Source organism: Pristis pectinata, chromosome 19 (genome assembly GCF_009764475.1).
Source record: "Pristis pectinata isolate sPriPec2 chromosome 19, sPriPec2.1.pri, whole genome shotgun sequence".
NCBI lineage: Eukaryota > Metazoa > Chordata > Chondrichthyes > Rhinopristiformes > Pristidae > Pristis > Pristis pectinata.
This window is the reverse complement of record NC_067423.1, coordinates 13,232,494-13,259,038: the sequence shown is the minus strand read 5'-3', so window position 1 is coordinate 13,259,038 and position 26,545 is coordinate 13,232,494. Positions and strand designations below refer to the sequence as shown.

Here is a 26,545-nt window from a genome sequence, read left to right as displayed (position 1 = left end):
CTAATTTTTTTTTATTTTGCAATCATTCACATTAATTCTACACCCAAAATAACGACCTAGGATTTCTGGTCAAGTGTGGCTCAGTCTGCACAGTCACAGCCTTTATGAAAACGAAACCATACCCTTTCCCAAACTCAGGGTTTCCAAAATTTCTTACATAGGCACTTGGTTCATTTCCTTTGGCTTGGTAATAACATGTTCTGCATTTAGCTTGGCAATTCCCTCCTGAATTTAAAGAATAACACGTCCTAATCTTCCTCCTCCATAAATTCTGGTTATGCTTTTCTAAGTATAAGCTTTTTTACTGTGCTCCCAAAACTCACTGATCTAAGTCTTGGAACCATTCTAGTTTTTACTGAATTCGTCCTAATGCCCCTAGTGTTTTCCCTAAGGGGTTCTGTCATCTGGTAATGTATCTTTGTGAGATAATCTAGTCGCTTTGTAAAATAAATGGATGGAGTCTGTAATGATAAAATTGATGACAGGATGAGCTCTGGCTCTAGCCCTACATCAATGACAAATTCAAATAAATGAGGGTGACAAATATTATATAAAACTGATCTGTACAGAAAGACAATGTGGATGCAACTGCATCCATATAAAAACACAGCACAGAATTTTATTTTACATTTTTTTTTACTGGTTTCCCTCTCCTAAAGATAGCAACTTATTCTGGATATATGTAGTGCTTCCACACATAAATCAGTGCAGGGCTTCAGGTTATCACTTGCTGTGGTATTGATCTAGCAAGAAATTGAGGGATTAACTCATTTGAATAACCCAAGTGGACAGGCAGGGCGCATCAAGAATTCAATGCTAGAGTTATGCTTAAAAATAATATTGGAAGGTAGCTCAATAACCCAGAATGAAGGGATGGTAAGGGTGCAGGGAGCTCTGGAGTAGGGTCCTGTTCTCAGAGGAAGGCCTGTAATAAACATTTGAATATTTATTTCACAATGAACATATCTAAAAGTAGATAATCTGTTCATTAATCTCAAACCGGCTGCCATGCTTGCCTACCTTCCAACAGTGACTGGACTTCAACAAAGTATTCATAAAGCATAAAACACTTCGTGGTGTCAAGAGGATGTGAAAAGCATTGTGTGCAAGATATATCTATTCACACACATTCATTGCACAACCTTACTTCTCCGCTCTTCGCATTGGTATTCTTTCCACAGCACACACATGAAATTCCTATGTTGCACAATGGTTAATGTTCTTGTCTTTAAACATGTACCTATAGGTGTTTGTGTACAGATTTGTTTTCGGAATTTAACAGCTCCCAAACTTTCCTTTACAGGAAATTCATAAATTGTGAGGGAGGAAAAGATAGACAATGCAAATGTGCTATTAGATGTGCAACCATCTGGGAGACACTGCATCAATTTAGTTCATAATTATGCTTGTCTGTCAGTTGTATTTGTACATGACTGTTAATTCAGTAATGGGTGTATAGTTTGTCAGCTGATTGTCAATAAATCTTTTCTTGAATCCTACAGTGATTTCAGCAATTGATTTTTTTGTGTATTAACGGCTGAAAATCAATGATCTGAAACGAAATCTTGGTGCAATTGCATGCAGTCATATTTGATTAAGTTTCAACTCATTTACCTTCAAAAATGTATTGGATTTGTGTTGCTGCAAGCTGCCACTCATAGCTTCCTCAATGGCGCTGATGTCTTTGTTCAGTCGCACTACCAGGGGGCTCATAATCCATGCTCTCTGCATTTGCAACAATGGCATAGTTGCCTTGCTTGGCCAGTGGGATTAGATAGTGAAAGCAGTGAACTCTGAGGAAACAAGAGAGGACAGTGTAAAGACTCCATAGCTGGAAATGAAGCTCCAAACTGCTGAGCTGCTCAAAAGGTAAAACTAGTTAGGAATTATGGCATGGAATAATGTAAAATTCTCACAGATCTTTGGCTTTTATTATCACTTCCCAACTTTGATCTAATTAAATAGACTCTTGTTTAAGGCTTAGTTAGAATGTGTCCAATTCATCAACAGCAATAAGTCATTAGTTATCTGCACTTTGGCTGACTAATCTACAATGGAGGAATCTGCACTATGGTAGCATGCAGGATGGGAAACGATTCTAGTAAAGAAAGGGTGTTAAATCAATTTTTGATTAACTGCAATTGGATTATATTTACTAATAGAATCTCACAAAGGAAAATAGAATATTTCTGTGCAATATTGTTGCTAGTGGCTCAAGACAACAGCTTGGGCTTTTTTTGGAAATTGACCCCATTGCTGTCACTGATCAAGGGGGCTTGCTCTGATCAGTGTGATCTCTGCTCAAGGAGATCTGACTTCCTTGTAAGATTACCATGTGCCATGTACCCTCTCCTCCTCTCCCAATATGCCCCATTATTATGCTCTCTTCAAGTTTTTAATATATCTTCACTGGCTGCTGAGATCGCCATGGAGATCCCCTTCAACGGTGCTGATCCATTTTTCATGAAGGCAGTGCTGAAATGACATGCTATTGCCTGTCTAGCAAGTGGCAGTGTGTGTGGAATGCACAGATCAGTTTTTAATGCTTCTTAAAGGCATGTAAATCACGATAATGAATTTGTTAAAGCAAGGATTTTCCCACTTTCACAATTTTCTTCTTTAGTGACTTCTGATTGGAGTCACCACTAACCTCTGCAAATATTTTACACATCAAAAATGGACGTAATCCTAAGTTCTAAACATCTCAAAGGGTTTGTATAAAATAATAAAAAAATATAAGGAAGAGAAAGACCATTCAGCCCCGCTAATGATCATTCCTCTTCGAACAAAGCATGATGCCTCAGAAGTCTTGAATCTCTGACATACTATTCTGGATATTAGTTATCCTTGACGCAAAGTTTTACCTTTTGCAACCTGATACCAGAATTTATTTGTCAGTACTTTTGACCTTATTTGACAATAATGATTTATTTCTGCCACATGAAGAAGTCCATACCCACACAGAGATGCACCCATCTGGACTATAAAATAACCCGATGGGAAGGATGCTACTGCCAAAAGAAACCCCATCAGCAAAGATTGCACAGAAAATAGAGAGCGTGATCCATATATTAGCCAATGCAATGAAGCACATTTGACTTCAGAAATGACAGTAAAGGAGAACCTCTTGCATCACAGGATTTTAGACGTGGCATAACACACTAGGAAACGAACTATAAATAACTAGAATTGATATTATCATTGATATTGTGTTTAGCACATGAAATTGTATTCAAATGCTTCAGAGAAGGAATAACCTTTTGAAAAGCAGTGACAGTTTTAAACAGCTGTTAACAGACAGTGAAATAGCTGTGAAAAGGTTTGGTTGGGGTTGGCCAACAGTGATACTGTACCTGATTCCAAGTGAAGCACGAGCAAGCATCTCCGGCAGCCATTTCTTGAAACGACTTGTCAAGGTCATTGAGAGTCTCCATAATCTGCTCAGACACAGGAGGAATATCCATGGTTACATGGATGTCTTGCCCTGGGCAGGTGACATGCTGTGGAGCAGGAACACAGGACCACTCAGAACAAATTTTAAACCATGATGGCTATATAAAATGGTACATTAGAAATGATAATAAACATGTTAAGTATTGAAACAATAAAGGAGGGGCTGCTGAATTCCATCTGTGATGCAGGAACCAGCCACTGTTTTGCTCTAACTACACAAGGTTCAACATTTTCCCTCCCATTGCTAGGCACAATGCTCCTTTAAAGCTAAATCCTCTGAGAGAATGTACTTCTTCAAAATGTCTTGATTTAAATACAGAAACAAATTGCACACTCAATAAAGCACTGTGGGTGAAACTTTCTCTGGCATTAATGTTGCAATACACAATTTTGCTCAAGTATAACGTCAAAGAATTCATCCCTTCATCTTTGGTAAACGCTCTAACTCATTTTCCTCCCTGGCGCGACTGCCTCTTTTACATGGATATAGAACCATAGAACAATACAGCACAATACAGGCCCTTCGGCCCATCATGTTGTGCTGCCCTTCAAACCACACCTAAGACTATCTAACCCCTTCCTCCCACATATCCCTCTATCTTAAATTCCTCCATATGCTTATATAACAATCTCTTGAACTTCACCAACGTATCAGCCTCCACCACCACCCCAGGCAGCGCATTCCATGCACCAACCACTCTGGGTGAAAAACCTCCCTCTGACATCTCCCTTGAACTTCCCACCCATTACTTTAAAGCCATGTCCTCTTGTTTTGAGCATTGGTGCCCTGGGAAAGAGGCGCTGGCTGTCCACTCTATCTATTACTCTTAATATCTTGTATACCCCTATTATGTCTCCCTTCATCTTCTCTCCAATGAGTAAAGCCCTAGCTCCTTTAGTCTCTCCTCATAATCCATACTCTCTAATCCAGGCAGCATCCTGGTAAATCTCCTCTGCACCCTCTCCAACGCCTCCACATCCTTCCTATAATGAGGCGACCAGAACTGGACACAGTGCTCTAAGTGTGGCCTAACCAGAGTTTTGTAAAGCTGCATCATTACTTCGTGGCTCTTAAACTCAGTCCCACAATTTATGAAAGCTAACATCCCATAAGCTTTCTTAACTACCCTATCTACCTGTGAGGCGACTTTCAGTGATCTGTGGATATGAACCCCCAGATCCCTCTGCTCCTCTACACTGCCCAGAATCCTGCCATTTACCTTGTACTCCACCTTGGAGTTTGTCCTTCCAAAGTGTACCACCTCACACTTCTCTGGATTGAACTCCATCCGCCACTTGTCAGCCCAGCTCTGCATCCTATCAATATCCCTCTGTAAGCTTCGACAGTCCTCCACACTATCCACAACACCACCGATCTTTGTGTCATCTGCAAACTTGCTAACCCACCCTTCCACCCCCTCATCTAAGTCATTAATAAATATCACAAAAACTAGAGGTCCCAGAACCGATCCCTGTGGGACACCACTAGTCACAGCCCTCCAATCCGAATGCACTCCCTCCACCACAACCCTCTGCTCTCTACAGGCAAGCCAATTCTGAATCCACACTGCCAAGCCTCCCTGGATCCCTTGGCCTCTGACCTTCTGAAGAAGCCTACCATGCGGAACCTTATCAAACACCTTACTAAAATCCATGTAGACCATATCCACTGCACTACCTTCAACAATCTTCCTGGTCACCTCCTCAAAGAACCCTGCTGCCTTCTTCTTCCTAACTAGTTGTTCCATCTCTCTCGTCACCCATGGTTCCCTCACCCTGCCATTCCTTCTCTGCCTCACCAAGACAAATTTATCCCTAACATCCTGCAAAAGATCCCTGAACATCGACCACATCTCCACGGTACATTTCCCTTCAAAAATGTCATCCCAATTTACACTCCCAAGTTCTCGCCTTATAGCCTTGTAATTCGCCTTTCCCTAATTAAATATCTTCCCGTCCTCGTTGCTCCTATCCCCGTCCATGACAATTCTAAAGGTTATGGAGCAATGGTCACTGTCCCCCAAATGCTCACCCACCGATAGATCTGTCACCTGTTCCAGTTCATTACGTAAAACTAGATCTAATATGGCATTCCCTCTAGTCGGCCTGTCAACATACTGTGTCAGGAATCCGTCCTGGACACACTTAACAAACTCCGCCCCATCTAAACCTTTGGCACTATGCCACTCATTTGTGGAAAATCAGTAAAGATGGGCAGCAGTTCAAGGAGGCAAGTGGCAGAGCACAGACAATCGCTTTTGTTTGAAGAGATAGGAGGAAATGACAGTAAATTTAAATGTTTAGAGGAGACTTCCAGTGAAGGGACAGGATGGAGGCAATGGGGATGGGTAAGAAGATACTGACATTGGTATGGGATCCAATTTTTTATCTCGCCCTGTGTCAAACCTTATTGGCTGGATTCTTCACCCTTGAAATTCCAGACTACTCATCTGGTTTAGATTAATTAATTTATGGTTCAAGCACTATCCTAGTTAGTTTGTATGGTTCAGTACCACAGGACAGAAGCCCACTATCTAACTATTAGGATTTCAAAACTGGATGAAATGTACACCTTAAAAAGCACTGGTCTTTCACACCAGTGCACAGTGCATACTGGAATTTATAGAATCTTGGGAAATCTCGTTCTGTACAACATGCAAGTAGAAACTTTCAATCTATTTAATTTGCTTTAGAGACCAGCTCAATTTAGTTATTTTACAACAATACGCTGCTGGCAAGATCTGGTTACACTGAACTGATAATACTGTAAAGGATAAAGAACATCATTACAATAAAACATTACAGATGGTGAACAAATAGGAAGCTGTTACAGGACTGATAGATGGTGCAGATGGGAATATTTATAAGCAACTGGATTATCAAACAGTTAACAACCTCAAACAACACTTTTGGAAGGTTTAACAAAATCCGATTTCATCCACCCTTCAACCAGTAACAGGTCTAATACTTTAAACATTTAAAACATGAAAAAAAGGCCATTGCTCTATCTTCACCCAGATACTGAAATTAATTTACATAGATTCTATTTTCTTCCTATCTGTATTTTTCAACAGAATTTAAAGCAAAGAAACAGGCTTTTCAGCATAAATGATCTATGATATTTATGTTTCTTTTTATCAGGTTCCACCTTTACTCCTGGTGTTCTGTTATAGCTCTGTCAGAAAGTTTTCACCTCAAATGTTTTCTGTCTTTTTTTTTTCCATTTCTGAACACATGGACCTACTGCAACTTTCAGATGTTTCTTTTTATTTTGGGTGTGGCAGAGTGGTTGGATTTGTGGTGCACTGACATTTGTCAGGATCTATCAGACTTTGTGTTATTGCTCAAGCTTGCTAATTTACTGCCCTAGAAATTGAAACATGCCTGGAAAGACAGGCAGAAGTGAGATCATATGGTTGGCTCATGCCATTTTTGTATAAGGTGCTCAGGGAGCAGTTTTCTCTGTGCACAAGGACAAAGTGTGCACAGTAGACTAGCCCTTGAATGAGGAAACTGGCTCAAGAATTGTTCTCCCATGATTGGATGGGCAGTGTATGCTGAAATGCAGATCAAAAATGACTTTAAAAACAACTGTAGGAGGATGAGATGCAGTGGAAGGGGTGGAGGGGTTTTAGCAAAGTACAGGGGAGGGTCAGTTGGGAAGACAATTATGGACAGGGGTAAGGGTATGGTCAAGTGAAAATCTGGGTGGACTGAGGACACCGGCAGCAACTTTTTTTTGAGAGGGGGGATTTGTAGGGGAAATTATCACTATCAAGAAAATTTAAAGGCAGCACCTACCTGGAAGCAAGTCAACAGCTTGAAATTCTGAGCAGCATCCCAGGTATGGTCAGCTTTTGAAATAAAATTGAGACCCGCTTTTGATTACAAGGCCCAGGCCATTTGCCGGCCTTGTCTGCTCAGTACCATTTCATGTGATATCAAAACAATTGTTGAATGCCATTTGTCATCACTCGCAGAGTTAGAGGCCTTTGCCTATACAAATCACATGATCAAAATCAAAAGTCTGGAACTCTGCATTCTGTATTGTTTTACCTTGTACTACTTCAATGCACTGTGTAATGAATTGATCTGTATGAACGGTCTGCAAGACAAGTTTTTCACTGTAGCTCTGTACAAGTGACAATAATAAACCAATTCCAATTCCGAAACAGACTGCTGATTGGCCAGACCATGATCAGTTATTAGTAAAAATTGCATTGGGCAGTGCATAAAAACTGTTCAAGGTCACTATTATCTGGATGCACCAGGAAGCAAGGTGGAACTCTTTGTCAAATGAATTCTTTCAAGGAGGATAAAATATAATTAGAGAATAGAAGGGAAGCTCTTTCAAGCTTGGAAAAATAACGGTGTACTTCATAATGGTCATAAAATGACCCATTAACGGGCAAGGAGAAGAACTTAGGTTGGGGTGAAGTAAACTTGTTCAAGTTTACCTTATGCAAGTATAGTTCAACGGCTCCCAATCTATGGTGTGTGACCCATTTGAGATTGGGGTGGCGTCAAAGTTTACAGGGGTCCACGAGGTTTTAGTTAAGTTAGAAAGTTCACAAAAAAGTAAAAACAGATGAATATATACTCATGACATTCACTGCCCCAGCCCCAGATTAGCAGTTTCTGGGAATGCACAACTCCTTAAAAGGATTGTTTCCATAATGTCATCAGTTTGTTCTGGGGGGGGCTGTAGAACAAGTGGGGCTTTCATTCATAAAGGTTGTGGATCTCTGCGCTAGCTCATCTCCTGGTCCTGCTCCACAGACGGAGAATTCTAATGCTGCAAATCATGAGGTCAGATTTTAAGAACTAACAATTCCAAATGAGTTCACCCATCAGGAGCGCTTGTCAGGATGTCAGAAAATGATGAGTGCACTCTATGCATTTCAGCCTTGTGGGTGCCATACAGCCGACCTCTGCCTCAACTTCTCATGTTTCATTAATATGCATGATGTGCTGACTCACTGCTGAGTTACCAGGATGTGCTCTCATTCCCCCTTGCCCTGAACTGGAACATTTTCAACAGTTCTCATAGATTTCAAGGAAGGAGTTCCCTTGGGATTTTCTTCTTCATTGCTAACTTGCCTCAATGGTACAAAAACTGTTACTTGTACTCCTCACGCTTACCACTGCTTTTCACAAAAGCTTTTTTAATGCGAGCAGTACACAGTGACATTGACTGAAGTGAGCTGGCACTGTGTTTGACCAGAACATTGCAGAAAGCAAGCCCCCCCAGCTATTGTCAGAAGAAGCCAGGCCATTTGACCTTTAGAAGTTTGTCAGTTTGTCATTGGGTAGTCTTTCACAGAGCAGAATCAGTAAGGCTCCATGCATTGATGGACTTTGAATTCTTTTGTCACAGAGGCTGTTAAGAAAAAGAATTGATTTTCTTTGAAATTCTATTAAGTCATCCGTGTCTATGTTTAATATGAGTTTTGTGTCAGCAGGATCATTAAGGACAGAAGACAGGAGAACCTTTCGATGTGTCATTGCTTAAATGGATTTCTGGAGAAGGAAAGGTCCTTGTTATTTTTTTTGTTTTGTATCATGCCTTTTAATACATAATTGCATTCATTTACAAGAAACAATCTTCCAGGAGACATAGTCATCCTGCCAGTAAGGTCACCTGGGTTGTTGGCTCTTGTCTCAGTAGTTTCTTTCTGAGAAATGCAAAAGAGAAAGTCCTAAAAGCTGAGGCTTAAATGTAATGTAAATGTCATAGAGTCAAAGATAGAGCCATGATACAGGATGGAAACAGACCCTCCGGTCCAACTCAGCCGTTTCAACTGAGATGCCTATCAACACTGATCCCATTTTCCTGAATTCGGCCCATATCTATCTATCCCTTTCCTATCCATGTACCTGTCCAAATGCTTTTTAAACACTTTGATTGTACTTGCCTCTATCACCTGCTTTGGCAGCTTGTTCCATGTACCCACCACTCTGTGTGAACAATTTGCCCCAAGATCTTTAAATATTTCCCTTCCCACCTTAAACCCATGCCCTCTAGTTTTAGACTCCCCTACCCTTGGAAAAAGACTGTGGCCATGTACCCTATCTATGCCCCCCATAATTTTAAGAATCTCCATAAGGTCACTCCCCAATCTCCTGTGCTCCACTGAGAACAAGACCAGCCTATCCAATTCCTCCTTGTAACTAAAGCCCTACATTCCAGGCAGCATCCTGGTAAATCTCTTTTGCACTCTTTCCAGTTCTACTACATCCTCCCTCTATGGGTGACCAGAACTGCACATAATATCCCAAGCATGGCCTAACCAATGTCTTGTACAGCTGCAATATGATGTCCCAACTTTTATACTCAGTAGCCCTGCCCATGAAGGCAAGCATGCTAAATGCCTTTTTCACTACCCTATCCGTCTGTTGCCATTTTCAGCGAGCTATGAACTTACACCCCAAGATGCTTCTGTACATCAACACTATCAAGGTCCCTGCCGTTTACTGTATATGTCTAGCCAGTATTAGATGACCTAAAATGCATTACCTCACACTTGTGTGGATTAAATTCCTTCTGCCACCACTCAATCCAACTTTCCAGCTGATCTATGTCCCTCTGTTATCATATTCCTAAGATTTGGCATACAATCCAGGCTCTACATTTCTTTTCCGTGACTACCTCCTGAGATTACAAAAGATTCTATTTGTTGATCACATCCAGGAGGCAATCAGAAGTCTGTAAGTCATAATTTTCACTCTTGATCATTATCCAGTAACATTAGCTGGGAAGTTCAGGTGAGAACCCAGGCTGTAAATACTCAGTCTATAGTCACGTCTTAAGGAAAGCTCCCATATGTATACTTTACAACCACTGGTTATATACCTGGATCAGGCATCTTGACTAAGTTTTTCCTTTTCAGACCAGCTGCGACAGTGCACACAGCAATACATTTATCTCATGAATGCTCAAAGGGTTTACTAGAATGGAATATTTTTGACTCAATGCCAAGTGCTGAAGATATCATCACATAGATAACTAATTGAGTATGACAACATAAAGTAACTGGCTGATTTGCCGAGTAACATTAAAGAAGGGTCCTCTTGTGATTATACAATTTAGCTATACATACTTGTTATGTTTGTTTTGGTATTTCCAAAAAAAATTTACTAAAATGCAACAAACTGTTTTCTCCCATCTCCTTTCTTACTGGAGAATCAAAGAAACCTACGGCATAGAAGCAAGCCATTTGCCCATTGTGCCCATGTCAGCACTTTGCAGATTTTTTTCCTAAGTATTTATCCAATTCCCTTTTGAAAGTCAATGTTGAATCTGACTCTGTCACCTTTTTCAGGCAGAGCACTGCAGCTCAATTTGGAGTATTAAAAAAATAATAAAGCTATCTCATCTCTTCCTGGTTCTTTCGCCAATGTTTCTATCTTTACCTTCCCTTTAAAGATTGACCTCCAGTAAAAGAAAGTTTATTTCCTCTATCAAGATTTTAAGCATGCTAATAAAATCTTCTCTCAACCTTCTCCGCTCTAAGTAGGACAATTCGAGTTTCTGTTGACTGCTCCACATTATTGAAGTCCTTGACCCACATTCTTGTCTTTCTGAAAAGCAGCAAGTTTTTTCAGCTTATTCTGCCTGAATGGCCATTTGTCATTTGTGGACCTAGACAGAAGGTACAGAGTATTCAATAATTTAGGGTACCAGAATGAAGCCAGTCATGAAAGGTCAACACAAGCACTTCAGTCTCTGCTTTGCAGTCAGCAGTAAAAGGGCAGTGAAAATTCCGCTCCTTCCTTAAGCCTGAGAAACTGAGGCCAAATCACCATTAGGCTAAATCAGCACAGCATAGAAATGGAATCAATAGATTCCACAGAGATGCAATTCGACAGATTCAGCTTCAGTTAGTTAGATCAGGGGAGCTTGATGCACTATGCTGAAACAAAATTATTTATAAAATGAAAGAAGTTGCAGAAAACTTATTGGCATGCATACAAATAGTTACCACAAAATAATTTATTCTTCACTGAATGTGAAATGTTTCTTAAAATGATGTTTTTAAGAGACTTGGTAATAAGCGTCAGCTTCAAGTTCCTGGGCGTCAACATCACCGAGGATCTATCTTGGGCCCAACACATTGATGCAATCATGAAGAAGGCATGCCAGCGGCTCTACTTATTTAGGAGTTTGAGGAGATTTGGTATGTCACCAAAGACTCTTGCAAATTTCTACAGATGTACGGCAGAGAGCATTCTGACTGGTTGTATGACTGCCTGTAACAGAGACTCCACTGTGCAGGATTGAAAGAGGCTGGAGAGGGTTGTAGACTCAGCCAGCTCCATCATGGGCACAACCCTCCCCACCACTGAGGACATCTTCAAGAGGCGGTGCCTCAAGAAGGCAGCATCCATCATTAAGGACCCTCACCATCTGGGACATGCCCTCTTCACGTTACTACCTTTGGGGAGGAGGTACAGGTGCCTGAAGACCCACACTCAACCTTCCATGAAAAGCTTCTTTCCCTCCACCAGATTTCTGAATGGTCCAGGAACCCAGAATACCTCGTTATTCTTCTTTTGCACTATTTATTTATTTTTGTAACTTATAGTAATTTTTATGTCTTGCACTGTACTGCTGCTGCAAAACAACAAATTTCATGACATATGTCAGTGATAATAAACCTGATTCTGATTGTGATATAAAGGCTATGTTTTTAAAGCAGTCTTTATACAAACTGATTGGCTTATTTTGCTGGTTTTGTTTTACTGTGCAGCTGCAAACTGAATGTTTCTGAATTACTGAGTTCAGCTGGAAATGGGGAACTATACCCCAAACTACGATTAAAGGAAATAATGGCCATTCAAACGTGATGGTTTAGACAGTTCAAACCTGACACAATGTAGTTCTTCATTCGCAGTCCATCCATACTGGAGATAGAATCCTGATATTTGGTTTGATGAAAACAGTGTTAATAACATCAGTAATTAAATGGCAGCTTCACATCCATAAACTAACATGGGGTAGAGGAGAAAATGGATTTTTTGTTTGAATCTTTCATTTCCACCATTTTCTACCTTGCACATGACTATGTTGACAGGCTGGCCAATTTCTGAGTGAGTAAATCAGTGCCAGGTGGCTGCAGTCTGTATCTTTGTGGATGGTTCCTTGCACCTGAGAGGGAACAAGACTGGTGGGGATGACACTGAGGCTTAATAGGAAAAAGGGACAAATCTTGGAATGAGAGTAGAGGGAGAGAGAAACGCAATCTGATGGGTTGCACGTGGTTGTGAGTTAAGATTGGAGAGCCCCCTGCCCCATCCATTTTTGGTGGTGGGAGGGACGAGGAAAATGTTGAATATTGGATTCCTGGTGTTCAGTTCATGCTGTAAATTTATAGACTGTCCACACAAAAATTGGTCTAGCTGGTTCAAGTTGCAGTCAAATCAGTAGCAAGTTAGTGATGATACAAACACCTCAATTAAAAAGTTAATTAACTATTTGTTATTTTACCATGACTACACAGTATTCTGTGGGAAAATTCCTTCTGCAATTTACTTTTGAACACCTAGCGAACTCTGGAGATTTCAATAAAACGAAAAGCAATTTCAAATGTCTGGAGATAAAATGACAGCCCTGTGCCTTCCATCAGCTCAGTAAACAATCATAATGAACAGCAGAATGACTGTCATCTGTGATAAAATGCTAGGTAAACAAAGCTAGTATGTTATTTTCGTGAATTAATGTTACTGGCAGTTTACTTACTATTACTGTTTAATGAATTGTCACATTAAAACAATGTAAAAGAATGGCATTTGCTGTTCCAACAACAACACATAAATTCAATGCAATTATCAAGGAACTCCTAATCTCTTAGGCTTTGCCAGGAGTTTAGCTTCTTTATGATCACATCTTTTGATTTGCAGTTCAGTGTTTAAATCCATTTCGATTTCTTGTATTAAATATCAGATTTTGCGTCTCTCCACGGGTAAAGCACTACCAGATTTAGTCACAAGAAATCCCCAGGTTAAATCCCAAAAATGTGGTAATTTAACATCTTAAATAGGCAACCAATGCACTCGGCTAGGAGGGAATGAAAATAAGTGAGCCAGAGTTTTCTTATCCAATGAAAATCAAAAAATAGCAGATGCTGAGTGTTTCCAACATTTTCTGTTTCCTTATCCAATACTTTGCTTGAAAGTGCATGTTTGTAAGGATGGCAAGTGAGAGTAAGACAGGCTGATTTGCAATGTTGTCTGATACCTCTCTTGCTGATAAAACAAAAGACTTTTCCACTTTGTTAAGCTGTGATTCGAAATGGAAAGTTAAGTCAACCGGTTTTTGTCCTCCAAATCCCAAGGATACCAAAGCAAATTATAGTGTTCCTACTTTAGTGTGATAGGTAACACAACTAGGATACCCTTTGTGGTCTAAGTGTTACAGTGGAATTACCCACTGAGCCAAAAAGCCTGTATCTAGCTCAGTTTCCTTTACTCAATTGCTCAGAGAAGCAGTGATATTAAAATAACCCCTCAATTACCAGAAAGGTTATGGTGTGCATCAGGGTACGCCTTTCACTGCAAGATAGTAGTTTATATAAAGTTCCATTTCTCTTATTGCTCGAGAATGACAGCACATATATTTATCCTTACATTTTTACCCAATGATATCAAAATTATCATTTATTCCTCTCAGAAAATGTTCAAAAAAATAATGTTCAAAAATCTTTTCAGCTTTTTCTGTAAAGGAGATAATGTAGAAGAAATGTTCACTGAATGTTCCATTTTGCACATTCAGGTTCACACTATTATAGGCTGACTATAAAATTCACATTCTAAAAAGAAAGAGATTGTGTCAGTTGTGGGGATGAAGTCATTCAATGTCCTGAATAGAATCCTATGCTTTCTGATAGAAAACAGCAGGCCCTTGTTGCTGCATTACAAACCTACCAAAGTGGTTGTCATATTAATCCTGCTTTTCCAGAATTTATGGCCTATCTGCACTTTAATCCTGCTTTTCCAGAACTTATGGCCTTTGTGTAAATTCACCCAGGGTTCTAGTGCTTGGTTTACATCCTGTGACCACTGTTGAATATATTTTGCTTGACAATGAGAGCCTTGCAATATTCAACACTTTGGTTCACTGACAGTGAAGTCATTCCAGAAAAGCGGACTGAAGGTTATGGACCCATCCTGTGATATTTACCAACGAATTCAGGATTGAAAGTGGGGGAAAAAAGGACAGAAACATAAAGGAACAAAAAACAGAAGAGAAAAAATATATTTTGTCCTGTTAGACTTCTATCAATTCAATGTCTCGGTGCAAGGTGCTCTGGTTTTAGGGATCTCGATGAAGGGGTAGGGGGTGGTGGTCTCTGGGTGTGGGCAGAGTCTCTGTGTGCAGGGGGTTTCACAGTACAGTAGGTCCCTCTGGGTCTGGGGTGTCTCAGTGCAGAGGGTCTCCCTGGGTTTGGGAGTCTTTATCTACTTAGTCCTCTATTATACCATTCTGGATCCTGACTGTAATATCATGCTTTGTGGAGGGAAGGTAGAATGGTCTTGGTCACAAACTTCAAATTAAATTTTATGATGAAAACCAAAAGGCTAGAATTCTGAAAATGACCAAATAGTCTTGAGAGAAAAATGGATACTGAATCAAAGACGACAACAAGAGTTTGGCTGAGTGATCAACAACTTTGCTGAAGCGATATTTTTTAGAAAGTTTTAAAAGAATAACAGGATATGAAATTCCTGAGAATTTGAGAATTGAGAATTTGAGGATTTTAGTCAGCCGAAAGAATGGCTACCAATTAAAAAAAATTGTTTAAATAATGTAAGTTAACAGAATTTATATTCAAGAAGTCATGTTCAAGCCATTATGCACCCTGGACAAACTTTATCTTGAGTCCTTGATCAGCTCTGCAGTTACAAGTAAACAGGAAGAAATTCACGCACTGCTGGCTGCAAGAGAAAGACCACGAGATTGATCCCTAGTGCTGTAATTCTAAGTTATGAGGAAAGATTGGAGAAACTTGAATTACTAGACCACATGGACTATTTTTCTTGCCAATCTCTGCTTTTGGAGTTATTGACACTGGCTGAGATATAGCTAAGTAGGTGCTGGTTAGCTTTCTGTACCATTCCTAACTCAGTACTGTGGCAGCACTTTCACCAAATGGATTGCAGTTGATGACCAGGGTTGGGCAATCAATGCGGACTATGTTAATGACACTTGGATTATTAAACCATTGTCAATAAATTCAATATAACAAACCTCTTTCTGATAGAGAATATTAACTAAGGTAACACTATGCTGGGAAGAATTCAACACTCAAAGGGTTACTTTGAGCTTTAATTTATTACATTTCATATTATGTGACAAGGAAAATAATTTGTATTATTAATAAAAAAATCATTTTTTCCTTCTTGAATAGCCTAATAAAATGAAAACCAATTTCGAATGGCTCTAGATAAGACAGCAGCTACACAACTTCCATCAGCTCAGTAAACAGTAATAATGAACAGTGAGGTGACTGTCATCTGTGATAAAGCACTCCTATTAGCCATCCTGTTTTTATATTAATGTTAATTATAACACACATACAGTAATGGATTATTGAGTTTTTATCTGTTTTAAGAACACTAATGGTAAACATGCCAACAAAATGCCACCTTACTTTTTTTAATTAGATGAAGTTTTTTTAAAAGTAGGATTCAGCACAAGAGATTTCTCTTTGTTTAGTCTTTCTGGGTGCTGTTACACTACAGGCACCCATTTGAGATTATCGATGCTCATGATATCACAGAGCTCTTGTGTTCCCTAGTCACATGTATATTCATTGGCAAGAGTAAAATGGAGCTTCAATATATGTTCTTGCTTTAGACTCTTTTTAAAGTCTAAAGCATTAAAAATTAAGCTTAAGCAGTCATTCACTGTCACGCTGCAGTTCTTGTGAAGTCTTGACCCTGTGGCAGTAAGTAAGTGGGTCATGGATTCTAGCGCCATTCCAGAACAAATAGACCAATACTTCAGTGCAATAATAAGGTTGTATTGTATTATATAAGATACTATATTTTATAAGGGACATCAAACCATTACCCTTTCAGCTCTCAGGTTGATGTAAACGATCATACTGTTATACTTGAAAGACACTAGAGCTGTTCTCCATGGGTCTTACAATGAACACCCTACAGACACAATCCATTTACCTTTTTTGGATTGTTGGACATTGCTGTGCACAAATTGGCTGCCATTATTACCTATAAAACAATGAGTACAATGGAAAAACAAATCATCTGTTGGAAGAAGAGAAGGTTGAGTAGTGTCTGGGGGGGGGGGGGGGGAGGAGGAACTGTCGACGTTTTGGGTGAATACCTTGCATCAGGACTGAGAGTGGAGAGGGAGAGGGGGAGTGGAGAGACAGGGGCCGGTAGATGATTGGTGGATTGAGGAGGGCTGAAGGATGATGAGCAGACGGAGCCAGGTGGGGAAGGGGAGAGGTGGAGTAGGGAGACAGAGGGTGATTGATGGAAGTAGGCAGACAACAACAAAATAAAATAGATGGAGCCAGGTGAGGGGAGGGCAGTGTGAATGTGAAGACACCTAGGATGGTAATAACTGGGAACACAAAGTCTAACAGTGCTGATAAGTAAGGAAGGTGATAATGGGAACCATTAGGAGAGAGGTGACGGGAAGATGGAACCAAATGGGGAGGGGGGTTCGGTCAGTGAAATGTGTGGGTAGTAGGTCAATGGAACCAGGAGTGGGAGGGCAATGAAAATGGATGATGGGGGGCTGGGGGGTATGAAAAAGGGGTCAAAAATGGGAGGACAGGAGGGGGATGGGAAGGGGGAGGGGGTAGTACAATGAAAAGAATTGGACATTGTGCGTTTTAGAGTGAAAACTGCCAAGGCTTCACAGAGACTTAGGGAACAAATGGGCATTGAGCCAAAGGAATTCCTATCAGGAGAAGTGATAGAAAAAGTTGTTAAATAAGGTGGTAAAGGAAGAAAGAGAGACGAAGAAGTGGGAGGGAGGGTGAGGGAATAGAGGGATGGGATGCTGGTTGATTTAAACTGGGAATTCCAGAGAGGGTAGGAACAGCTGAATATAACAACGTTGAAAAAGGTGGGTTGGTGGGGGGCTGTACAAGAGGAAAATTGGAGAAACAGAAATTTGAGAGATGCAGGCAGTGAGGGGGTAATTGAGAACAGAAGGGGGGATGTGTAGTTTAAAATGAAGTATTGGAAGATTAGTAGTCAACTGGATTGGGTGGAATTAAATGGATCACATCAATTAGGTGAAAAGTTTGAGGTATGGTCACCCACCAGGAAAGTATGTTAAGAGGTGACAAAGGTATGGGGTTTTGATAGCAACTGAAGTGAAGTGGGACGGAGACAGATGATATTACTGCAGTGGAAGGAGACGGCTATTGGATGAACAGGATGTCGGGTTACAAATTCAAGTCAGGGTCAAATAGAAAGTTGAGGTGACATTCTGGTTCAGTGGTTGAGGAGGGAGTGGGATCAGTGAATTTGTGACAGGGGGTCAAAAATAATGGCTTAGGCTGGAGGAGAAAGGGGTCATTCAAAACTGGATGCTGGACAAGCACTTCGGACGATATGACGGTAGTGAAGGGATCAAAATAAGTGGTGGTGAGGTAGAGGTGGGAATCATCAACATAAACAAGAATATACGGGTGACGTCACGTTTGAAAGTCAAGGAACCACAGATAGATACTTGAGGGTTACTGGTAACACCTGAACTGTACAAGGGAAGTCAACCACGTCAAAAACTGCAGGGAAGTATAACAAGGATAACGCATCACAGTCACAGGTATAGAGGATGCTGTGTTTGATTTTGATTTCCTGGTTTCCATAATATGGTGGGTAGTAGGTGGGAGAGTGAAGAAAAACAGAGAGGGAGAGAGAGAGGGGGGGGGGGGGGGGGGGAGAGAGAGAGGGAGAGAGGGAGAGAGAGAGAGAGGGAGAGAGAGAGAGGGAGAGAGAGAGAGAGAGAGAGAGAGAGAGAGAGAGAGAGAGAGAGAGAGAGAGAGAGAGAGAGAGAGAGAGAGAGAGAGAGAGAGAGAGAGAGAGAGAGAGAGAGAGAGAGAGAGAGAACATCTATCCCATTTTATAACTTCACTAAATCAGATTAATTTGGATGACACTAAACTCACATTGGTTCATCCATTCTGTAATTAGACTTCAGAATGTCAGGCCAAATCAAGACCATTGTGTGAACAGAGCTAGATACTTACACTGAGCTGTAGGCAGACTGGAGAAGAAGCCCTTTAACCGTGCAGCTAACCATTCCAGGCTCTCATGCAGGTTTGCCAGAGCCTTTAGGTCACTGACATCTCGTAAAATTTCATTTTGTGGTATAAGTTTGTCTCCCAAGTTGCCAGTCAAGACTTCAGACTCCTTGGCATTGGCAGCTCTGTAATAATATTTTTTTAATTAAAGCATTTAAGAGAAAAGAACTCAAACGTATGAAACTTCACAATTAAAAATATTAACGTTCCTTGTCTCTTACAACAAGACAAACAGGTTAATTTATAACACTGACCACAAATGGATAACCCTTGTGCTCAGTTTTAATCATGGAGCAGAATAAGCCCAACCCACAAAACTGCTGAACTGATAGACAGCTAAGCCATGCCCCTAGCTTAGTCAGCTGTCAAAATACTATCAATGCTTTTGACATTCTTAATCATTTAGAAAAACATTCAAACTATTAAAAATATTGAAAACTTAAGAAAATGTTAAGTTAACTTAAAAAAGTGAAAACCATTTAAGCAAACTGCAAAACATAAAACAAAACAGTTCAAGAAGATTTTATTGAACATACATACTGCTGTCTCTCGCAACCACTCAATTTCTATTCAAAAAAATGCATTGTTTCCGGCCAGGTTCCACACCATAAGGAGTAAGAGGCTGCAATAGCCTTGAACTCCTTCACTGGTGGAGTCTTGAATCAGAACATGGTTGGAGGTTCCCTTATGACTTTAGCATCCATATGTATCCCCAACATGCTGGCACTTACATGGGACAATGCTGGCTGTTCCAGCATTCATCAGTGAAGTTCAGTTTGTTCATTTTCTAACCTTTGTTGCCGTGCAATATATCTCCATATTATCTATTTAATTCAAAACCATTTTTAAACTCTGTGCCGTTAAATTAGCTGTTTTATTCTGATTGTTTTGCACTTTTATATAGTGCTCGTAAGTTTATTTTTTTCTATTTTTCCTTGATACCACTTTGACCTTTCCTGATCTACTTGATTTTACTCCTGTGAATCCTGAATTTACCATTCCGGAATCATCCCTTCATTCATGTGCGTTGTACGCTTTCTAGATTGAGTTAAAGGCATCAAATAGCTGGGGAATGTGAAATACGTAAAAAATTTAATAATTTCCATAAAGTTGCAGCATTATCGATTGCTGAGGCATTCTCATCCACAAGCTGCAGTGATGCGCAAGCCACTAATGAGTGGCAAATGTTACAGGGTGATGGGTAATAATTTTACCTGTGATCTGGGACAGGCTACTTGATACATGGTGTGAAGGAGTAATCTCACATTGTTATATTCCTCAAAGTGTGCCATCTACTTTTGCATGATTTCAATGTTGATGTACATGTGACTAATAAAGATATCTTATCTTATGTTGTTCGCTGAGTAGTTGCAGTGATCATCCTGCCTTTACCATGGCAAACATCTTCTCTCCTCTTCCATCAGGTAGAAGATACAGGAGCCTGAGGGCACGTACCACCAGACTTAAGGACAGCTTCTGTCCCACTGTGATAAGACTATTGAACGGTTCCCTTATACAATGAGATGGACTATGACCTCATGATTTACCTTGTTGTGACCTTGCACCTTATTGCACTGCACTTTCTCTGTAGCTGTGACACTTTACTCTGTACTGTTATTGATTTTACCTGTACTACATCAATGCACTCTGTACTAACCCAATGTAACTGCACTGTGTAATGAATTGACCTGTACAATCAGTATGCAAGACCAGTTTTTCACTGTACCTCAGTACAAGTGACAATAATAAACCAATACTAATACCCAAAATATCAAATACTGCAGCTGTCCTTATACCCAGCTGACAGATCAGCCACACAGATCACTCTTCAAAGAAAGTCAAGGACTTTGGTGCTCTGCCATTTGTCTTACTTTGTTATTTCTCCTGGCACCAATCTGCTTCAGCAACCTGATTTCATGAATTTATGCAGTCATTTACCATTAATTACACTCCCTGGACTGATACGTGCAAGGAACAGTAAGAACTTAAATAAGTTGCCCTCAGGATAACTGATGAGGCTTACTCCTTGTCGAATAAATATGTGTTATGATCGTACCAATCTGGTTCTGCCAACATGTTTCAGGAAAAGAACATTTCCTCTTAAAAAGGAATTTTACAGGATATGTCTCCTCATCATCTGGAATTGTATATCTTATTAGCTAAAACCTCCAGTGTCACTGAATGATAGAAAAGGTACTTCATTAGCACAGAACAAGGCCATTCTGTCCAAGTGCTTTATCAGTGTTAATGCTCAACATGCATCTCCTCCCACTTCCATCTAGCAATAGTTCAACTCATTTGTCAGCTCAGCAGCTTCCTATAAATGCATCAAAGTTATTTAACACAAGCACTTAATTCCACCTGAACCCATTATCAGAACCTTTCTTAATATGGGGTATGAAATTTAAAGGGGGAGGGGGTTGGTTTAAAAATTGGTTTAAATAACCACTCCCTGTGGTTCAAAGTCCATGTTTTGCTCTTCTCCAAGTAACAGTGTTTAAATTAATTCACTGTCTCTTGCATTGTACCACTACATACAGTATGTATCCCTCATCTCATCCTTCCTGCTAATGTAATAAACAATTAAAAGTTGAGCTGTATATGTTTGAAGTATTAAGGACAAGGAATATCCATGTACCTTAAGGAACATACAATCAGAATCATTGCTGTAACTATTTGAGGGCCATACCAACATATTTGTATGCATACATTTATATTAAACAAAGTTACATCAATTCTTTGCCATTTGTTTACATAATAGAACATAGAACAGTACAGCACTGGACAGGCCATTCGGCCCACAATGTTGTGCTGATTTTGATGCCAGTTTATACTAAATGTCCTCCTCCTGTGTATCATCCATATCCCTCCATTCCCTTCATATTCACATGTCCGTCTAAAAGCCTCTCAAACTCCACTAAACTGCCTGCTTCCACTACTACCCCGGTAACCTATTCCAGGCATCTACCACCCACTGCGTAAAAAACTTGACCCTCATGCCGCCTTTAAACTTTTCCCCTCTAACCTTAAAAGCATGTCCTCTGGTATTTGACATTTTTACCCTGGGGAAAAGATTCTGACTGCCTGCCCTATCTATGACTCTCATAATTTTAAAAACCTTTATCATGTCTCCCCTCAGCCTCCGATGCTCTAGGGAGAACAATCCAAGTTTGTCCAACCTCTCCTTATACCTCCTACCGTCTAATCCAGGCAGCATCCTGGTAAACCTCTTCTGCACCCTTTTCACAGTCTCCACATCCTTCCTATAATGGGGTGACCAGAACTGCACACAATACTCCAAGTGCGGTCTGACTGAAGTTTTATGCAGCTGCAGCATTACTTCCTTACTCTTATACTCAACACCCCTACCAATGAAGGCAAGCATTCCATACGTTTTCTTTACCACCTTATCTACTTGTGTAGCCACTTTCAGTGAACTATGGACCTGGACCCCAAGGTCTCTCTGTACCTCAGTGCTATTAAGGGGCCTACCATTAACTGCATACTTTCTCCTTTCATCTGATCTCCCAAAATACAACACCTCACACTTGCCCAGATTAAACTCCATAGTGGCTCCTCAAAACTCAGTAATATTGCCTCCTTTCTCTCTCTGGATCTCTTTTGGAGTATGATGGTAGTATGGTTAAGCGACTGGAACTGAGATCATGGACTCAGAGATATGAATTTGAATCTCATTAGGTGTGGTCTCACCAGAGCCTTGGAAAGTTGCATCAAAACTTCCCTACATTTATACTCCATTGCTCTTGCAACAAAGGCCAACATTCCATTAGTCTTCCTAATTATTTGCATGCTGATTTTTTTGTGTTTCATGCAGTAGGACTCACATATCCCTTTGCTCTGCAAAAAAACTGGGATCAACAATGGTTACAATGAAACCACTGATTGTCTGAAAAACCCATATAGTTCACCAATGTCTTCAGGGAAGGAAATCTGCCACCCTTACAGAGTCTGGCCTAAATGTGACTCCAGACCCACCAAAATGATTGATTCTTAACTGCTTTTTCAGTACACTGGCTCTTAGACATGGATAAAAAAATGTAGGCACTGCCATCTAAATCCATCCCCTAAATGAATAAAAAACTGCACAAGCGTCATATTTTTTAATCTTACCTAACTGCATGATTTTGACTTGCAGCATGTTTACTGTTTGCCTGTCTTATGATTTTAGCTATTGAAGTCAGTCTCAGGACTGTAATACACCCAAAGGCTGAAAGAAAGAATTTAAACAAGGAATCTCAAAAGGGATGGGCATTGAGCTGGGAAACAACACACTTGAGGAGGCTACTGAAAAAGGGAGTTTAATTATTCAAAAACAAATGATTGGGTTGGATGTTTTTTTCTGAGCAGTTGCTGGCATTGTAATATAAAGGGATGGTGCTTGAATAAAGCAGGTGACTGTCAATAGTGCCAGCTAGTTTTGAGATCAGAGTGGCAGATTAGTCATCAAGGACTAGGTGGGCAAAGGGGTCAAGTAAGCAGAGACAGCTCAAATGGAATGTACAAGTTTGGATAGGAAAAGAGGAAGATGAAAAAAGAAAATGCAGTGTGATGGTCCAGTCCATATCTGGGCTAAGCCAAAGCAATTTTTAATCAATAATTTCCCCAATCCAACTTTACATCCCATACAAAGAAAGGTTCTGATGAAGGATCATAATAATGAAATGTTCAGTTGTTCCTTTTCAGATGTTGAAAACTGCATTTCCAGGATCTTTTGTCTAAGAGATTTCCAACAATTATATTTTTTTTACTTTATCACTTGGAAACATTGATTTTGAGGAGCTTTTGGAGTAAGCAATAAGTATTATTAACACTGGAACCCTTTCTATTTCCCTGTAGCAGTCAGTTGACAGTCTCATGGTACAAAATCTCTATTGCACATAACAACTTGCTTCCACCAAGACCCCTAATCCTCTTCCTCCCCTTACCGAAGAAACGCCTGAAGTAAAAATCTCAATTTGCAATTCCAATGAATGAGAGAGTGAATTATTGACAACGTCATACCTGAAAAAAAAACTAATAGCAAGAAGTCAGAAAATGGTATAAATTCTCTTTTAAAAGGTCAGTGGTTGAAAAATCACCATCTTTCTCTTGCATATAATGCTGCTTTGAAGATTTGTAGAGACATGTTTACTGGAGCTGCTCTTGAGTCTCAAACTAATGAATTCTGTCAGCTGTTGTTCTACTGCAAGATGCTTATTATTATGAAGAGTAACCTTTTTGAAATGGTGTACATATCAGTTGCTTAGAGACTTAAAAGCCAAGAGAATTAACTGGTGAGGACAGAAAGCAGAGTGCTGCTCATCAATTAGCATATTACTAGTTACCCTGCAGCTCTCAATCATATTAAGGGAAAATTGCTGACAAATTCATAACAATGGGGAGTTGATATATTGTAACGCTTGACCAAAGCTACCCCAGGCCATTTAAACTTGAGTTGCCCACTTCCTCACCAAATGCCCCAACCCCTTAGTAAAATGCTAGTGGTAACGTGTCAGTAAGTACAATTAATCACTTTTACCCTGTTTCTTTCTGGACACTTAAAAGATATTTCTATTTCAGGATTCTGACAGAGTGATAAATGGAAGAATGGGCCAAGCCATGGAAGGAGAAATGGAAGTCACTGGTGCCATTCAAGTATGTGTTATGTGACTGAAACTCATCGTGCCTTTTTAACCTTTTAAGTACAACATGTTTAGAAACCATCTATAATTGTCATCACTTTCTGAAGGTTTGTGACGGGGAGGGGTACAGAATGTTAATCCTTTTTACTTTGATGACATACAGGGATACTTTTCTTGCAGGGATATTCCCTATACCCTTGAAATTGGATGATTGTAAATGTTGCATTAACCCCATTTGGTGTTATTAAACACAGCTGAACATTATTACATGGGATCCTACTTCCCTAAAATTAAACACAGGTGACAATGGGTATCTAATTAACTACAAATACATACTACCTGTGTACTTTACAATTTGCATGTGGCTCTCCATTAGTAAAGCATTTAGATACAAGGAAGAATAACAGGCTGGCATTAAGGATAACCTGAGTATAATGTAGAGAGGAAGATATCTATCCATATCTTAAGTGACTTTAATTAATTGGCCATTTATTTAATTTCAAGAAAAATCTAACATGCAAGAGCACAAAATATCTCCTGCCCCAGCAATTTTTTTGCACTATCATCTGGTAAACTATAGGGCTGAGTCCTGACTAGCCTGTGCATGAACTGAGTGTGAAGCTTTTCCAAGGGTCAAATGGTCCAATAGCTAGAGCCATTCTGGAACATAAGCTAAATCTAAAATTTAATTATAACTAGTTTATTTCAATGCTTACTTTAGCTATATATCTATATATCTATATATAGATATATAGATATATATATATATAAACTTCTAACTGCAATTTTTAAATGGTTACATTCCTGCTTTTTATTGTTTGGAATAAAGACTCCTGTAGCTAATTACCTTTGGCTAACTGACATCCCAATCACAATCTCAGACAGGTCCTAATAATCATACAATGACCACCACTTCAACCATAATTCATGCTGTAGAATAAAGACTGGAGAAAGAAAGCCTTATAAAAAAACTTTATAAATATAAACCATTTTCAAACCAATGTTTCTTTTCAAAAGAAAATTCCATTGGTTATTTCCCTTTTAACAGCATGGAGAGCTATCACACTGGGCTTCAAATTTGCCAGACTATTACGGTCACTGTCAGTGATCAGTGATAATATATATTTTATAAATTGCTGGTTAGAATCCAAGACCCAAAGGATGTCTACTATTCCTAACTGGAGGACGGCACCTGCTGACTAACCTCCTATCAATGTTTTAGCTCCTGTTTTAACAGTTATGAGACTCTTTCCTTTTCAATAAAGATGATGGGCCCTTTATTATCCTTCAACCACATCATGTGTGTGAAAAGGGCAGGGAGATGTCATGCTTCCGTCTGCCATTATTGCTCTAAAGTTGGCCACCAGAGTGCATGACAGCAGCTTGAAAGGAATCTCCTTCCAGTTTTCTCTCCATGCTTGTGAGTTGTATTGAAAACTCATGATGTATTACATCAAGCAGCCAAGTTTCCCTCAATCACCCCATGTACTGAGGCTACACAATCCTCTGCATCATTAAGCTGTATTCCTATTTGTACAACTGATTGTTTCTTCAATTTTCTTTCTGTACTCTGCACAGACTGCACCACTATCACAAAACAAAACCCTTTACTATATTGATAGCCCAAACAACAATTTGCTTATATATAGCATCTTCTGAGAAAAAGTATCTACCTGATCTCTGCCTTAAGTGAATTACCCCTTATTTTTGCATGGTGACCCATGAATATAGGTTCTCCCACGAGGAAACAAACTTTCCATATCCACCCTGTCAAGACCCATCGGGATCTTATATTCCAACCATGTTGCCTCTCACTCTTCTAAACTCCAGCAGATACAAGACTGGCCAGTCCAATCCTTGCTCAAACTTTCTTTGAACTGCTTCCAACACAATTGCTTTCTTAAATCAGAAAACTGCTACAATACACTGCCTCACCAATGTTTTACGTAACTGATGCATAACACCACTGCCCCCCCATCTTTGTATTCAATTCCCCAAGCAATGAACAACAGCATTCAATTGACTTTCCTAATTATTTTCTGTACTGGTGTACCAGCCTTTGCGAATCCTGCACTAGGATATTCAGATCCCTCTGCACCTCAAAGCTCTGCAGTCTCTCACCATTGTGACAATCTGCTTCTTTTTCACTTCTCCTGGCAAAAT

General features: G+C 39.8%; 1 protein-coding gene across 1 annotated transcript in view; it reads right to left on the bottom strand.

The window, feature by feature from the left end:
• The window catches only part of exoc4 (exocyst complex component 4), a 374,968-nt gene that overhangs the window by 20,219 nt on the left and 328,204 nt on the right, over nt 1-26,545 (bottom strand). The window contains 7 exon segments of the mRNA XM_052034230.1: nt 1,615-1,632; nt 1,635-1,707; nt 1,709-1,791; nt 3,354-3,387; nt 3,390-3,500; nt 11,671-11,683; nt 18,689-18,865. Coding sequence (XP_051890190.1) covers nt 1,615-1,632; nt 1,635-1,707; nt 1,709-1,791; nt 3,354-3,387; nt 3,390-3,500; nt 11,671-11,683; nt 18,689-18,865 — 509 coding nt within the window.